At 42.3% G+C, this 18,187-nt stretch overlaps 1 protein-coding gene across 2 annotated transcripts in view; it reads left to right on the plus strand.

Moving 5' to 3' along the window:
- Positions 1–11,019: 11,019 nt before the first annotated feature.
- GIPC2 (GIPC PDZ domain containing family member 2) overlaps positions 11,020–18,187 on the plus strand; it is an 87,144-nt gene continuing 79,976 nt past the window's right edge. For both annotated transcript variants that reach the window (XM_024734670.1, XM_024734669.1), the window contains exon 1: positions 11,020–11,329. In XM_024734670.1, the coding sequence (XP_024590438.1) occupies positions 11,090–11,329 (240 nt within the window). In that variant the 5' untranslated portion in view covers positions 11,020–11,089. The remainder of the gene's footprint in view (positions 11,330–18,187) is intronic.

Consider the following 18,187-nt stretch of genomic DNA (forward strand, 5'->3'; position numbering starts at 1 on the left):
ACCAGGGCTCGAACCCATGTCCCCTGAATTGGCAGGGGGATTCTGAACCACTGCGCCACCAGGGAAGCCCCGGACAATATTTTTGATTAATTGTAGTTAATTCATTTGTCTTAGGTAGGAACAAAGATCGGTTTATTTTATCCAATGATATTTACTGATATATATTACATATATAACACTACTTGAGAATCTGGAGAGGGTACCAAAGAGGAATATGAAACATGTTCTCTAACTTCAAGGAACTGTGTGGTTGGGTAGACAATTTACCATATGTGAAAAAAGTCAGCATATATGCAAATTCAGAACTCTGTTGCAGAGAAATATTTCTGGTACAATAGATGGGATTAGGTGGGCTGGTATGCCAGCCTCTCTAGACCCAAACTTCATGTTTTCCAATTTTTCCTGGAGACATCTGCAGCCTGGACAATGTCAACAGACAGTCTCTTCCCTCTGACATCTGGTTTGGTTCAAGGTTGCATTTGGGCAGGTGACCTGGGGAGGAGAATGAAGTCAGGGTAGGCACATGTGTGAGATGCAGGGCAAGAGTACACATGGAGGCCCAATTACCATATCTTAACTACTGAAAACTAATTGCTTAGAAACAAACTGTCAAATAATATATGTTCTAGCCTCCTATTTTGACCAATATATTTTAATAATGATCTGAAAGTCCAGGTTCAAAATTTGAGGGCTACAGATCATCAGAGTTACACAGAGGAATGTAGTTTCATGGGGAGAAACAGGTCTCTGCCTGAAGCCTACCTCATTCTTTTCCTACCCAGCTCTGCTCTGTGCTCCCCCCCCACTTCCCTCACCTTTTATTGTGGCAAAGAGCTGCTCCTGGGCCTCCCCCCAGGCATACGGTTGTGCACATCAGGTGCTGACCTGCCTTGACCCTGGGAAAGCCTATGCAGTTTTTGGGACCAGACTTGGGGCCACTTGAGCAGGGAAACCCAGAATCCTGTGTATCCAGAGCATGGTCTAGAAGGGAGGGCATGAGTTCTGGGTGACCATGCCCCTTGACCCTGTGGACTCCATATCTTATAGGATTTTGTGCAGCTGAAGGAGGGCTGGAGTAGGTGCTCACTTTGCTCAGGTCTAAGGGTAATATTAGGTTAGGCTATTCATTTCCCTAGTTTCTTTCCTTCTAGATTGCCTTTGGCTACCTGTTTCCTTCAAGCAAACGTCACAGCTCCTCATAAGGTGATTCTCTCTACAGAATTTCCTAATTCCTCATTTCTTTGGACTTGGGAATAGAAAGGGCCCTGGGGTATTATGCTATATGTTATGAGTATACCCTGACTGCTACCTGTCCATTCCTTTTAGTAAGCCATCACCATATATTCTTAATTTGAGTGTACCATCTATTTCCTTCTGTTACTATGGCTGATACAGCTGGTCCCTCAAGTGAGATTTTCTTTTCTTCCAGTTTTATTGAGATATAATTGACATATAGCACCCTTAAGTGAGATTTTACAGTAAACGTGAACTTGATGTAGACCTTAAGGGAAACTTCCACTCTCTAGGCAAAGAAAAATAAAGGGAATTGAAAGGCTATAGAGGGCTTCCCTGGTAGCACAGTGGTTAAGAATCTGCCTGCCAATGCAGGGGACACAGGTCCAATCCCTGGTCCAGGAAGATCCCACATGCTGTAGAGTAGCTAAGCCCGTATGCTACTGAAGCTGCGTGCCTAGTGCCCGTGCTCCGCAACAGGAAAAGCCACCGCAATAAGAAGCCTGCGCACCGCAACAAAGAGTAGCCCCTGCTTGCCACAACTAGAGAAAGCCCACGTGCAGCAACGAAGACCCAATGTAGCCAAAACTAAATGATAATAAAAAACATAAATATAAAAAAAAGAAAGAAGGGCTACAGAATTCAAACTTCCTACCTTATGCCAATAGTTTTACCCGTTTATTTGATATTTTATTTGATACAGCTTAAAGGGATTCTTATCTTTGAAGTTTTTCTTAACTTCAAACCCTATTGTGTTCCCTTGTACTAATCCCTCATACATCACATGTAGATATTGATAATGTATCTGCCGTATACCCTACGATGACTCACTTCTCTTCTTACTTTTCTTTAATCAAATTTCAGTAAGCTTTTTACTCAGGCAATATATTGTGATATTATTTCACTTGATGGGAATGCATTATTTATAGTACTTACTAGGTTTTCTCTAATCTTTTCTCATTAGCTCAAGACAAGGTAATGCTATTTGGTGCTATAACAACCATAAGTACAAAGGTAAATTCAAGCCTTGAGATCCTGTAGCAATATTCCATTTTGAGGGAGTATGAACCAGACTATGAATCATAATATGTTTATATTAATTTCTTAAGTTATAGAAATATAAACACAAAAAATGTTAAGTTATCCTAAGGAATTAATAGACTCTCTTTGTCTCCCCCTGTAATTCTGCTAACCTTAATTAGGAAAACATGGATTTTCAGCACCGAATTGATATGAGAGGTGAGGGAAAATAAAAAAGCTTGGTATGATGACTCAACTATGTCTGGTCTGGGCCACTGAGTACATGATCCTGTTTACTGAAATCAGGAGAAAAAAAAAGATATTTTTCAGGAGAAAGGATGAACTTGTACAATCTCAATTTTAGTTTCCTACAGTACATTCCCTTTCTGGTAGATGGAGCTGTAGATACAAATTTGGAGATCAACAACATCTGCTGAAACCAGAAGAATAGATGTGGTCATTCAGGGAGAGCATGTACGGTAAGAAGACAAGATGGCCAAGGAAAAATGCCTTCCTTGCAGAGCAAAGTTCCTGCAGAGTAGCAGTTAGCAAAGGTGGGGAGAGGTAAGGAAGTGCCAACTAATGAAGGTTGATCGCCATTCGGCTCTACAAGGATTGAGTTATTAGCGGCTGCAGCTGCTGAACTTTAGCATCCTGAAAGGAGGCCAGGGGAGAGATCAGGAGTGAGGTACTCTGTGCTCTGGGAAAACTGGCAGAATACGCTTTCAGATAGTTAGATATTTTCAGGAGAATTTTCTATGAACCTGGATTCTTGCATCTTCCCATAGTTGGAAAAGTACCAAAACCATTAATGAAGATATCTGTTCCTCATGACTAGCAGCAACCTTCTACTGAGATGTGTGCTTAGTTGCATGTACCCCCTTTGCCAAAATCACATAGATACTGACCATCCCCCTTACCTTTTCTGAGCAGTTACTCAGAGCTTTCCAAGAGGCTGTCTCCTGGGCTGTAGTCCTCCGTAAGTCCCCCAGTAAAACTGAAGCTCAGAGCTCTCATTTTGTGTGTTTTTATTTCTGTTGACAGTTTTGGTGACCACTAAGGGACTCAGAGCAGACTTCTCTCCTTTGCCTGAACTTTATGTGGATCTGGATCCTTGGTACCAGAAGGGCCCCTTGTGCTTGTCTGCCTCCTTGGTGAGCCCAGACGAATTTGAGTAAGCCTCTTCTGGTTCTTGGCTCTCCCAACTGTTGGTTGATGAGCCTAAGTTTTGTTTAGTGGTATATAACAGGTACCTGGCTCTCCAGTTGAAAGATACAGGGATTTGCTCAGTTGAAAGACACTGAGTGGTCTGGACTGGGTGATTAGGTGGGAGGCTGGCCTAACACCATGACTAAAAGAGGGGCATTAGAAAGCCAGCCTCCAGCCAAAGGAATCTTGAGGGAAAAAAACGGAGCTGGAGGAATCAGACTCCCTGACTTCAGACTATACTACAAAGCTACAGTAATCAAGACAATATGGTACTGGCACAAAAAACAGAAATATAGATCAATGGAACAGGATAGAAAGCCCAGAGATAAACCCATGCACCTATGGTCAACTAATCTATGACAAAGGAGGCAAGGATATGGAGAAAGGACAGTCTCTTCAATAAGTGGTGCTGGGAAAACTGGACAGCTGCATGTAAAAGAATGAAATTAGAACACTTGCTAACACCATAATAAACTCAAAATGGATTACAGACCTAAATGTAAGATCAGACACTATAAAACTCTTAGAGGAAAAAACATAGGAAGAACACTCTTTGACATAAATCACAGCAAGATCTTTTTTGACCCACCTCCTAGAGAAATGGAAATAAAAACAAAAATAAAGAAATGGGACCTAATGAAACTTAAAACTTTTGCACAGCAAAGAAAACAATAAACAAAACAAAAAGGCAGCGCTCAGAATGGGGGAAAATATTTGCTAACGAATCAACGGACAAAGGATTAATCTCCAAAATATATAAACAGCTCATGCAGCTCAATATTAAAAAAACAAACAGCCCAATCAAAAAATGGACAGAAGACCTAAATAGACATTTCTCCAAAGAAGATGTACAGATGGCCAAGAGGCACATGAAAAGCTGCTCAACATCACTAATTATTAGAGAAAAGCAAATCAAAACTACAATCAGGTATCACCTCACACTCGTTGGAATGGACATCATCAGAAAATCTACAAACAACAAATGCTAGAGAGGGTGTGGAGAAAAGGGAACCCTCTTGCACTGTTGGTGGGAATGTAAATTGGTACAGCCACTATGTAGAACAGTATGGAGGCTCCTTAAAAAAACTAAAAATAGAATTACCATAAGACCCAACAATCCCACTACTGGGCATATACCCTGAGAAAACCATAATTCAAGAAGACACATGCATTCCAATATTCATTGCAGCACTATTTACTATAGCCAGGTCATGGAAGCAACCTAAATGCCCATCAACAGACAAATGGATAAAGAAGATGTGGTACATATATACAATGGAATATTACTCAGCCTTAAAAAGGAACAAAATTGGGTCATTTGCAGAGACGTGGATGGACCTAGAGACTGTCATACAGAGTGAAGTAAGTCAGAAAGAGGAAAACAAATATCATATATTAAGGCATATATGTGGAATCTAGAAAAATGGTACAGATGAACAGGTTTGCAAGGCAGAAATAGAGACACAGATGTAGAGAACAAACCTATGGACACCAAGAGGGGAAAGCAGGGGCAGGGGTGGTGGTGGTGGGATGAACTGGGAAATTGGGATTGACATATATATACTAATATGTATAAAATAGATAACTAAGAAGAACCTGCTGTATAAAAAATAATAATAAAATTAAATTAAAAAAATAAAGAAAGCCAGCCTCCAACTAACACTCGAGCCAGGTTATGTACATACAAAACTTATACTTACAAGCACCAACTTAATTGGGAATTAAAGGAAATCTTGCTTCCAAAATGGCCAAGATGGGGCTCTTTCATTGCATATGCAGTTAAGTTCAAGAAAGCCAACTTAATAAAATATCCTTTCAGAATTCTGATCCTAAGAGAAAGTCCTTCTAGGAGAAGCTTGCATTTCTCTCTCTGTGTCTTGAGATGTAAATGTTCTACTAGGGCTCTTAGAAATTCATGTCTTATCTAGACATCTTCAATTCCTGAGACTGAGAATAAAGTGTGAGGGGGGAGGCCTTTTTAAGCTCAAACGAGTAAACTTAACTTATTCCAATTGTTACTTATGAACTAGTGAGTTTTATATTGTAACACAGGATTCATGACTAAGTTTTAAAATCCAACTGTGAGATGTCTCTGTGTCTGTACGGATATATGTATGGCTGTGTGTATGTTAGAGATGTGATATGTCTCTACCTCCAGATGGTATTACCAAAATTAATTTGCAAGTGAGTTCTATTTAATTGACTTAAAGGAAATTAAGTTGCTTATTTAAATTCTCAGAAATATAAAAGAAGCTAACCCAAATGAATTTCAGTTTCAGGTGAACTGGGAAATATTCAGTATTAAATTAATATTTGGTATTAAATTTAGTTTAATCAATACAGACATGTCTTTAGAGTCATCAACATTAAGTATAATAGTATGATTGTACCTAGGTTTACTAGAAGTCAAATAAGATCTTACTATATCTGGTGCAAAGTTTGTCAGCTTTACCAAAGTTTGTCAGCTTTTTTATTTACCAAGAAAAATAACTTGGTATGATGAAGTTTTTAATAAGTAAATTAAATGTAAATGAGATAAGAACCTAAAGGTAAACTCTTTAGGAATAATTATGTTTTAGGAATGTCTACCTAAAAATAGTCTCTCCAGATTTTGCTAACTTGAAACTTTACAGTTTTGCTAAATTAAGTTAAATGATGGAAGTTTATTGACTATCTAGGTCATTTCCAAATAAAATAAGATACTGAAACAATAATTACTGAACACTGGCTTTCTTTTACAGAGAAACTAAAGATATTTAAGGACGATTAATAAATATGTTTGGTGCCACACTGAGACATTTTCTATAAGAAAGCATGTTTTTAGACATTATAAATAGTGTTTATAAGTTTGCCAATCTATAGAATGGTAATGTAAAATTTCCTAAGTGCTTACTTCTTTGTTTTCACTAGAAATTAAGATTTTTAAGAGTTGAGAATTCTAATTAAAATATGTACTTAAAGCTAATAGAAATAATAAGGGAAACATTTCACTATGCAAGGAAAGTAAGAGTTGTGTTTTCAGTAAAAGAAGATATGAGGAATGGAAATGTATTTTGTTAAGGGAAAATAAAGTAATTTTGTCTTAAAGCTGGTTATTTCTGAATAAGAAAGAAAATAAGGGACAGATTAATATGGATATAGCGAGTTGTGGAAGGTTCCTGGGGAAGAAATTAAAAAAGAATCCTTAGAAAGGAATCCTATGTATGGTTCAGGACTGACTTAGATTAGAATGAATTTAATTGAGTAGACACATTTTAAGATTAAAGGTAAAGTGGTGCAAAACTTGAATTTGGTTTTCTCTCTCTGTGAAGAAAACAAAGTTCTCTTAGAAAGTCGATCTGCTTTTGGTAACAGATTGTAAAGTTTCTTTCCTTTTTAATTAATTAATTTTTGGCTGCATTGGACCTTTGTTGCTGAGCATGGGCTTTCTCTAGTTGCAGCGAGTGGAGACTACTCTTTGTTGCGGTGCACGGTCTTCTCATTGTGGTGGCTTCTCTTGTCGTGGAGCACAAGCTCTAGGCGCACGGGCTTCAGTAGTTGCAGCACATGGGCTCAGTAGGTGCAGCGCATGGGCTCAGTAGTTGTGGCTCATGGGCTGTAGAGCGCAGGCTCAGTAGTTGTGGCGCACGGGCTTAGTTGCTCTGCAGCATGTGGGATCTTCCTGGACCAGGGCTCGAACCTGTGTCCCCTACTTTGGCAGGCAGATTCTTAACCACTGTGCCACCAGGGAAGTCCCTCTTTACCTTTTTTTTTTTTTTTTTTTTTGTGGTACGCGGGCCTCTCACTGTTGTGGCCTCTCCTGTTACGGAGCACAGGCTCCGGATGCGCAGGCTCAGCGGCCATGGCTCACGGGCCCAGCCGCTCTGCGGCATGTGGGATCTTCCTGGACCGGGGCACGAACCCACGTCCCCTGCATTGGCAGGCCGACTCTCAACCACTGCGCCACCAGGGAAGCCCCCCTCTTTACCTTTTAAGTGATGTATCATAACTTTCTGAATTTGCCTTTGAAATCTTTCTTTCTTTCTTTAATTTCAATTAATTAATTAATTAATTTTTTTGGCTGCGCTGCATGGCATGCGGGATCTTAGGGATTGAACCCATGCCCCCTGCAGTGGAAGTGCAGTGGAAGTGCAGAGGCTTACTGGACTGCCAGGGAAGGTCTGCCCTTTTTAAAAAATAATTTTATTTATTTAATTAATTAATTTATCTTTTGGCCTCACCACGCAACATGTGGTATCTTAGTTCCCCGACCAGGGATTGGACCCGTGCCCCCTGCATTGACACTGCAGTGTCTTAACCACTGGACCGCCATGGAACTCCAAAAAGAGGTATTAAGTTAATTAGATTTATTTGGTACGTTAAATTACATGGGAAGCATCGTTAAATGAGTGATAAACCTTCCTATGTTATATTGGGGTAAATATTATTAATACAGGTATTCTAGAAATTATATGGAATTCCTAAATATATGGTATGTCCTGGCAAAATGTTATCATAATTCTACTTATTTTAAAATGTTGTATGTCACAGCAGTAACCAAGCTTCTTTGTCAATTGCATTGAAATAAGATCTTTAACTATGCCTTTTAAAATCTTTTGTCATTTATAGACAGTTATTGTTGTATTGATGTTTTTGCAAAAAAATAAAGCTTCATCTTCAAGATTCATAGAAAGGACTGTTTGACAAGTACAGGTTTCTGATAAATTTCAGATCGTACAGCTGAACTGGGTAAGGAATTAAAGAATTTTAATGGAAACCCTGATGGCTTCATAAAACTGTTAACAAGAGATCAAGGATTAGTTACATAGGACTGAGTGAACTACTGAATATGGTTATAATTTTTTTGTTTTTAAAAATTTTTTGTCTGAAATGTTACTGGCTTTTACTCTGTGTTTTCCAGATATAAGGAAACATTTCCCCTTAAGCTAATTATGGCTTACAGCAATTTGGTAAATTATATCCTTGTAAGCAGAATTGAAACTTTTATCTTTTCTCTCTACCTCATCCCTCCAGAAATTGGAAACTCTTAGGTTCCCAGCAGACTTATCAGGTGAATAATGAAGGCCACCTCCTGACAAGTGCAGGAATCTCAAGATATCTTGGAAGCTTCAAGAAGAGAGGAATTCATTCAAATTTGTTGATATCACAAGTGGAATTGAGTTATTAGCCACTGCAGCTGCTGACCTTTAACACACCCTGAAAGGAGTTCAGGACAGAGATTAGGAATAAGACTCTGGGAAAACTGGTAGAACAAAGCTTCAAATAGTTAAATATTTTCAGAAGAAATTTTTTATAAACCTGGATTCTTGTGCCTTCCCATACCTAGAAAAGCACTAAAACCATTTATGAAGATATCTGTTCCTCATGTCTGGCAGCAAACTTCTACTGAGATGTGTGCTTGGGTGCATGTACCCCCTTTGCCAAAAGCACATAGATACTGACCTCCCTCTTACCTCTTCTGAGCAGTTCCTCAGAGCTATCTGAGATGCTATCTCTTGGGCTATAGTCCTCAGTAAATCTCCAAATAAAACTGAAACTCAGAGCTCTCATGTTGTATGTTTTTATTTCAGTAGAAGCCAAAACAGCTGTGATTTAAGAATAAGATGGTCAATGCAGTCAGATATTCCAAAAGGTGAAGTAAGACTGAAAAGTATTAATCATATCTGATGATTAAGTGCTGACCATAGTAAGAGCAATTTCAGTGAAGAGCGAGGGCAAAGTCTGATCACAGTGAGTCTAAGAGCAAAGGGGGAATTGAGGAAATGCAGCTAATTCAAAACTGTTTTGCTTTGCTGTGAAAATGCAGAGGTGACTGCAGGGGCGGAGGGGTGGCGGACTTGAAAACAATGTAAAAGATTTGGGCTTTTGACCATCAGTGGATGGTACCAGGTGGGGAGATGAAAGACGAGAGTCAACAGGTAGCTTAAACATAGAGATCCTCAAGGAATGAAAAGATCAGCTCAAGGGTCAAATAAAAGAAGAGATTTCTTCAGAGTTTGGAGAAGGGAGGTTGGTGGAATTACAGACAGGGTGGGGAATTGAGGGAGTTCAGGAGTCACACTGAGTGACCTCAATTTCCTCTGTAGAATAAGAGACAGGGTTTTCTACAGAAACCAAGGAGGGCGGAGGTGGAGTAAATCACCTTGGGAGAGTGCTGAACGTTTGGGAGAGAAAGATGCCCAGGAAGAAGTAAAGAGGATTACTGAGAGTTGCTGAGGGCTTGGCTGAGGGTGTTTAACTATGAATTCAATGTGGCACTAATCTCAAAACTTCTTCCAATTCTGCCTTGCAGGGTGTAAGGTACAGAGAAGAAAGATGGAGATTGACTTCCACTTAAATTCCTATTCCCAATGGCGCAGACATATAGTTACGAAGGCATGTGGCCCAGTCGTGTGTGAGTGCCGACCACACGTTTATGACCATCACCAGAAGGGCCAGCACGTTTGCATTCTAAGATGTGTTGTTCTGTAGAATCAGAATCCTAAGGCTTTTATAGAAATTGAGTCATTTAAAAACAAAATTTATTTATTTATTATTTATTTTTGGCTGTATTGGGTCTTCATTGCTGCGCGCGGGCTTTCTCTAGTTGCGGCGAGTGGGGGCCACTCTTCATTGCAGTGCAAAGGCCTCTCACTGCGGTGGCTTCTCTTGTTGTGGAGCATGGCTCCAGGTGTGCGGGCTTCAGTAGTCGTGGCACGTGGGCTCAGTAGTTGTGGCCTGCGAGCTCTAGAGCGCAGGCTCAGCTGTTGTGGCGCATGGACTTAGTTGCTACAGGGCATGTGGGATCCTCTCGGACCAGGGCTAGAACCTGAGTCCCCCGCATTGGCAGGCGGATTCCTAACCACCGCACCACCAGGGAAATCCCTAGAAATTGAACCATTTTTAAAGGAGGGGAAAGAAGCCAGGAGATGAGAGGAGGGAATGGGCTATCGACTGAAGAACCTGCACAACCTAAACGTTTTGAGTTAAGTTTCATTCGGGGACCTTACTGAGCACTATAGCAGAGGAGAGCCTCTCAGATAGCTCTGAGGAACTGCTCAGAAGAGGTAAGGGAGGAGCCAGGATATATGGGTATTTTTGTTGGATAAAAACGTGTTATGGAACATGAAAAGATTACTGCTAATCACAAAGGACAGACATCTCAAGTTAATGATTGTAGTGCTTTCCTATGTAGGGGAAGATGCAAGAGTCTGAGTTCACTGAAATGATTCCTTAGATGTGCATCTTAACTATCTAGGGCCAGTATCCAAATAACAGAATGCTTCCTTGTTTTCTCCATCCTGAATTCCCCTCAGGGCACACCATCCGGGGCAGCTGCGATGGTTGATGGCTTGATCCTTGTAGAACTGGAATGGTAGGCAACATTCCCCTTCCTCAGGGTCCAACTTTTCTTCTCCCTGATCCATCCGGAGGGCAGGTGGCTGCTCGGTGGGTTGCAGGTGCAGCTCCTCTCAGTGGAGGAGGGCCCTGAGCAGGCGGGGCCTGGCGGGAGCGCCTCTGCCATTGGCTCAGCCCAGGCTGCACCTGCCCGGAGCCGGCAGGCCCATAGCACAAAGTCTGCGGGCCCAGGCCAAGGAGGCAGCAGTCCGTGGCAGTGCAGGTGGGTCCCCGCCCTCGGCCAGGCAAGATGCCCCTGCGGCTGCGGAGAAAAAAGAAATTCAATACCAAGGAGACCTCCCGGCTGGTGGAGGGCGAGCAGACTAATGCGGCTGGCGGCAGCCTACCCAGGCTCCCGGCGCCCACCTGCAGGCTGGCTTTCCACACGCAGCTGGCCCACGGCAGCGCCACGGGCAGAGTGGAGAACTTCTCCAGCATCCAGGAGCTCTACGCCAAGATCGCGAGCGTGTTTGAGATTTCGCCGTCGGAGGTAAGCGCCGGGGGCTGGGGCTCAGCCTCTCGCTCCCTCTCGCCGCTTCTCCCACCGCCCCGCGCAGGTTTAAATTGGCTCCGGCTGGTTGAGCTGCGCTTCCCGGATCCCGAAGTCGGAAGCGGGGTGGGGTCCGCGGCTGCGAGCGCCCCAGGGGGAGCGAGTACGGCCTTACAGGGAAGGGAAGAGCTAAGTCCCAGGACTGGAGAAAGTCACATTCTCCAGTCTCTATCTGGCCTCTGGGAAACCCGGGACGACCTTTCTTCCTCATGCAAATGAGCATGCTCTAGTAACCCGAGATTCAGCAGCTTCGGCGCCTTCCCAGCGTCGAGATCTGGCTCGGCAAATTAACACCCTTCACTTTGTCTGGACTTTGCCCTCCTGCTTCCTCTGCAGGGGTGAGCGGGCCACGCTGAGCATCTCCGGGATCGGTGGGCTAGGGGGTGCCTTCCGGGTGATACCAAACCGAGCCCCATTTTGACCCGCATATGTCATGTCACATGTCATCAACGCTTTGGAATTTCCGGGAAGCTTATTATTCCAAGGGTGGATAACTAAGAGAGTTATACTAAACTATGCGGGACTAGTTGACAAAAATTTCAGAGGGAAAAACCCCTCTAAATTTTACCCCATATCCTTGAAAAGGGACTGAAATTTGCTTTTATTAGATCGATAGCATGTGTGCCAGGAACTGGAGTTTGTTATAGGGTGATTTCCAAAGCCCTAGTCTAGGCGGACATTTATGTGAAAACTTTTATTTATACTTACCCAAGCTAACTGCAAATGCAGGTGTGAGAAGTCAGTCCAAGAAAATATTTTGTCCATATGTTAAGGAAAAGCACAAGACCTTGTTGCCCTGGACTCCTGAGAGTGCAGAGAGCTGCCTTTGGGTGGCACAGAGCAGCATTTAACTATCTATTCTTTAATGTTGTTTATCAGGTCAGTTCAAGTGAAATTGAGGTCAAAATTCCAAGAGGAGATGAAAGAGATCTTGAAGCTAACCTTTTGTTCTTTCAGGGTTCCCAGGCACTGAGGGGGCAAATCACAGACCCATTCTATGAATTATTTAGATTGATATAGAGTATTAACGATAATACTTCATGTTTGTATAGGACGTTTCAATTCAAAAAGCACTCTTGCAGGAAAAATGTTATTTGATCTTCTCTAAGAGAGGTAGGTGGTAGAGGGTTCATTGGGTAGTTAAGGACAGGATTTGGAGACTGACAAACCCCACTGTGGTTCCAGGCTCTACCACTTACTAGCTGGGTGGCCTTGAACAAGTTTAACTTCTCTCAATTTCAGCCATTTGTAAAATAGAGATAAGGATATCTACCTTGAAGGGTTATTGTAAAGACTGGAGTGCATGTGTAAACCTATCAGATTGCATTGGTGTGTGGTCAGTGCTTTACAAATTGTAACTAATATCATTAATACCTAATATCATTAATACCTAACAGTTAAATGAGTGGGCTGAGGTACAATGTGTCTGGCCATTGGCTAGCAACAAAAAAGCTGGGCCGTTATTTTAAACTTGGATCTTCTTGTTTCTAAGCTAAGTGAGCTAGTTAGCATTCTTAACTGACAACTTTAAATATCTGTCCTGTAACCAGGGACTCCAGATTTATTTACTTTGCATTAAGTCTTCCTCATCATAATGGGATACTATTTTGAGTTCTAGATGCATGACTTGACTCAATCCACTTAATCCCTGAGAAGTATTATTATTATCCCTACTTCACAGATAGGAAACTAATGCTTTGAGGTTCAGAAAATTTTCAAAATTACATATAGTAAGTGGCAGATCCTGTGTTTATTTAATTAATTAATTTATTTGGCCATGCTGTGCGGCATGTGATATCTTAGTTCCCCGACCAGGGATCAAACCCATGCCCCCTGCATTGGAAGTGCAGAGTCTTAACCACTGGACTACTAGGGAAGTCCCAGCGCCTGGGTTTAAACCCAGGTTTTTTTTCTGGCTCCAAATTCCATGAAGTTATATTGCTTCCCAAGTTTTCCAGGGTGTCTCAGCAATAACTTGGCAACCACGTTCAGCATTTTAAGTTTACAATGTGCTGACTTGCATTAAAATTTCGAGATAAACATTAGGTATTTTGATGTGCTTTATCAAATTTCATAAATTTTTATAACCCTAGATATATATATTAGTATGTTTATGCATATAATCAACATTAATGCAGGTTTTTCATCTAGACTAAAAAGAGTTAAGTATATTCAAGGTAAAGTATTGATCATCATAGTATATGTCAAAGTATCTAAATAGTTACTTTTTTAATGAATGAATGAATTTATTTTTTGGCTGCGTTTGGTCTTCACTGCTGCACGCGGGCTTTCTCTAGTTGTGGCGAGTGGGGGCTACTCTTTGTTGCAGGGCGCAGGCTTCTCATTGCAGTGGCTTCTCTTGTTGCAGAGCACGAGCTCTAGGCGCGCGGGCTTCAGTAGTTGTGGCACGTGGGCTCAGTAGTTGTGGCTCGCGGGCTCTATAGCGCAGGCTCAGTATTTGTGGCGCACGGGCTTAGTTGCTCTGCTGCATGTGGGATCTTCCCGGACCAGGGATTGAACCTGTGTCCCCTGCGTTGGCAGGGGGATTCTTAACCACTGCGCCACCATGGAAGTCCTCAATAGTTACTTTTGAAACGAGTAATTTATTAAAATAAAATGTACACTAGTGAGATCCCATTTCTCATCCCATTCCCCCAGCAAGAGGAATAGTGGTATAAACTTTTGAGATGTCAGTGGGGAAAAAACAAAAAATTTTCCTCCTTTATATGACTATATCAGAAGTCCTGCCTTTTCTCTAGAGAGGTGGCTATAAGGATACAAATGGCACTGTATGAAGAGCTGTACTCTCTCTGCTAAGGAAAAGAGGGAAGGAGTTGTTCTGACCTGATGGCAGGGAGTCTGTAATGTGCCCCTGGTTGTGCGAGGCGTTTAAGGCTACAGGGTGGTCATTCCATCCTCACCATAGCACTGAGGCAAGGAGTCTTCTCATTTTGCAGTTGAGCTACATGAGGCTCTGAGAAGTCAAGTAGCTTGCCCAGAGTCACTGGGCTCATGTGTGGCGGAGTCGGGATTCGAATCAAGGTTTCCTGGTTCCAAGTTCATTGCATAGCAGCTGTGGGATTCTTGGTAACTATATTCAGATTCCAAATACAAACCGGCAAAACTTCTTTTTTAAACAAATGATCTTTTCAAGTAAACCCTCAGACTCAACCACCAAAATACCTACTACCTCAAAAAGATGCTGTAGTGAAACTGATAATTATGGATTTCACCTATTACCTGGTTTCTGAAGGAAGAAGTTAACGAAACCTATGAATCACTTGCAGGGTGCAGTCTGTAATCATTACCTTGAAACAGATGGCCAATTATGCAAAAATCCCTTACAGCTGATGTCATTTTTCTAAACAGCTAAATGAGCAATTCAGCAAAAAGAAAAAAAGTAAATCTCATCTAAAAGAACAGTTAAGTCATAAATGCTGGGACAGTTTTACAAAACATTTGATACCATCTTTTAAAATATTCAGGATTCAGGGACTTCCCTGGCAGTCCAGTAGTTAGCACACCACGCTTCCACTGCAGGGGGCATGGGTTGGATCCCTGGTCAGGGAACTAAACTCCCGCATGCCGTGCACAGCCAAAAAAAAAAAAGGAAAAATTTCAGGATTCATGTACGAGTTGATTACTAAACTGTTGAGCTGTAGTCATAAAATTTGTTGAAGGGGTCTTTTGAATATTTTACTACTGTAATTGTTTGACAAGTAGTTTGTGTCATGACATATTTTCTTAATTCTCTATTATGTGGAAAGATTGTGGGGAAAGAGTGAATTTGAAAGAGTTTATTAAGAAATCACTTTTATAGCTAGATACTTGTCCAGAAGCTGAAAACTATAGATTTCAGAAATTATTAACTTTGATTTGGTTACATTAGTTTGTATATGTTGTGATACTAAGTAATTCATTGAATGAATGGATCAAGCAAGTACAGCCCCTTCTCTCTCAATACATAGAGCAGTCAAATAAAGCAGTGCACTGGGGAAGCAGAAGAGTCAAGAATTGTGATTTTAATTTCAAGCCAAACGTTCAACATGCAATTATGCTCTTTGTCTTAAAAAAAACACAACAGGGCTTCCCTGGTGACGCAGTGGTTGAGAATCCGCCTGCCAATGCAGGGGACACAGGTTCGAGCCCTGGTCCGGGAGGATCCCACGTGCCGCGGAGCAGCTAAGCCCGTGCGCCACAACTACCGAGCCTGCGCTCTGGAGCCTGCGTGCCACAACTACTGAGCCTGCGTGCCGCAACTACTGAAGCCCGCGCGCTCTAGAGCCTGTGCTCGGCAACAAGAGAAGCCACTGCACTGAGAAGTCCACGCACCGCAACGAAGAGTAGCCCCCACTTGCCGCAACTTGAGAGGGCCCGCACGCAGCAACGAAGACCCAGTGCAGCCAAAAACTAAATAAATAAATTTAAAAACAACAACAACAACAAAAACACAACAAACCTTCTCTTGTCACCTACCCCCATCTCTTATGCTATTACCCCATTTCTCCTTTATAGCAAAACTCAAAAGTTTCTGTCTCCAGTGAGATATATTCTGCATCTCATCTCTCTGCTCAAGACTGATAGCTCCTCAGCTCACTTAGAGTAAAAGCCAAAATCCAATGATGCTTACAGGCCCTGTGGCCTCTCTAACATGCTCCAGCTAGTCTGGCCTCCAGGCTGTTCCTTGAACTCTGGAGCCTTAGAGCTTTTGCACTGGCTGTCTTCTCTACCAGAACCTCTCCTTGGCAAAATGATCTTTTTTTTTTTTTGGTTACGCCTGTGGCTTTCAGGATCCTAGTTCCACGACCAGGTATTGAGCCTGAGCCCTCAGCAGTGAAAGCGCAAGTCCTAACCACTGGACGGCCAGGGAATTCCCAGAATGCTCTTTCTCAAGTTTGGTCTAATGTCATCTTCTCAGTGAGGCTGGTACTGATCATCCCATTTAAAATTACAGCACCCCCTAAAAACAAAACAAACAAAAAATGAAAAGAAAAAACAAAACCCTCCAAATTATAGCACTCCCTATTCCCTTTTTATAAAAAATAAATTTATTTATTTATTTATTTTTGGCTGTATTGGGTCTTCGTTGCTGCGTGTGGGCTTTTCTCTAGTTGCAGTGAGCCGGGGCTACTCTTTGTTGCGGAGCATGGGCTCTAGGCACACGGGCTCAGTAGTTGTGGCTCGCGGGCTCTAGAGCTCAGGCTCAGTAGCTGTGGTGCACGGGCTTAGTTGCTTCATGGCATGTGGGATCTTCCTGGACCAGGTCTCGAACCCGTGTCCCCTGCATTGGCAGGCAGATTCTTAACCACTGTGTCACTGGGGAAGTTCTTATCCCCCTGTCTTTTTTTTTTTTTTTTTATCCCCCTGTCTTGACTGATATAAATGACTGCTGCTCATTTTACCACCCACAGTTTTAGCTTTGATAGCTTTCCCCACCTTGTAGATAGTTTTATTAAGATACTGAGTCATAGACTTGTCCTCAGTTCCTGACAGCAAACCTATGCTGTCCTAACATCACCTAACACAAGCCCAAATCTTTTCTAATGCCCTCTTACTCAGACCCTCCCCCATGGTTCTCCATGGTGTGCTCCCTCCTTGTTGCAAGGAACAGTAAACTAGAAATGAGAATGCCTGGTGGTTTTTGGCTGGAAGGCATTGACAGTTGTCACTGCTGGATTTCTACAATGCAGATTCTAAATGGTACCCTGAATATGGTTTCCCTGATTCCACCCATCCTCTATTTTTTAAAAAAAGTAATTAATTAATTTATTTTTGGCTCTTTTGGGTCTTCATTGCTGCGTGCAGGCTTTCTCTAGTTGTGGCGAGCAGGGGCTACTCTTTGTTGTGGTGCATGGCCTTTTCATTGCAGTAGCTTCTTTTGTTGTAGAGCATGGGCTCTAGGCATGCAGGCTTCAGTAATTGTGGCATGCAGGCTCAGTAGTTATGGCTCGTGGGCTCTAGAGCGTACGCTCAGTAGTTGTGGCTCACGGGCTTAGTTGTTCTGCAGCATGTGGGATCTTCCCGAACCAGGGCTCGAACCTGTGTTCTCTGCATAGGCAGGTGGATTCTTAACCACTGCGCTGCCAGGGAAGTCCCGCATCCTCTATTTTAATATTGATTCTTCATACCAATCTCAAAAACCTACAAGGCTCCCTGTTACTTACTGTTATATTCCTTTGGGGCTGCTATTAAAAAAATACCACCAACTTGGTAGTTTATAATCAAGAAAAACGTATTACTCACAGTTCTGGAGGCTGGGAAGTCCAAGATCAATGTGCCAGCATGGTTACCTCTGTTGAAGGCTCATTTCCTAGTCCATAGCTGGCACTTCTTTCTCTGTCCTCATCTGGTGGAAGGGGCTAATGGTCTTTCTGGAGCCTCTATGATAAGGCACCAACCCCATTTATGAGGTGTCCACCCTCATAATTTGAGCAATTCCCAAAGGCCCCACCCATTAACACTAGGATTTCAACATTTGAATTTTGGGGGAGGGGACATGAACATTCAGACCATAGCACTTACAAATAACCCCCACCAGCCAGACAACGTCTCCTAGTCCTGCCTGCCTCTTTAGTCCTGCCCCATGCCTACTGCTCCAGTCTCATCTCCTAACAATCCCCTTTTTATTCCAGAATGTTTAACTGTTTCATTCCTCTATGCCTTTTCTCATGATGTTCTCACTTCCTTGTTCTGGTAGCTCCTACCCACCTCTCCAGTCTCAACTGTCACCTCCTCCAAGAAGCCTTCCTTGTGAATCTGCCAATCTAGATATGTTTCTTTTTTTTTTTTTTTTTTTTT

The sequence above is a fragment of the Neophocaena asiaeorientalis genome, unplaced genomic scaffold, assembly GCF_003031525.2.
Source record: "Neophocaena asiaeorientalis asiaeorientalis breed wild unplaced genomic scaffold, Neophocaena_asiaeorientalis_V1.1 scaffold15, whole genome shotgun sequence".
NCBI lineage: Eukaryota > Metazoa > Chordata > Mammalia > Artiodactyla > Phocoenidae > Neophocaena > Neophocaena asiaeorientalis.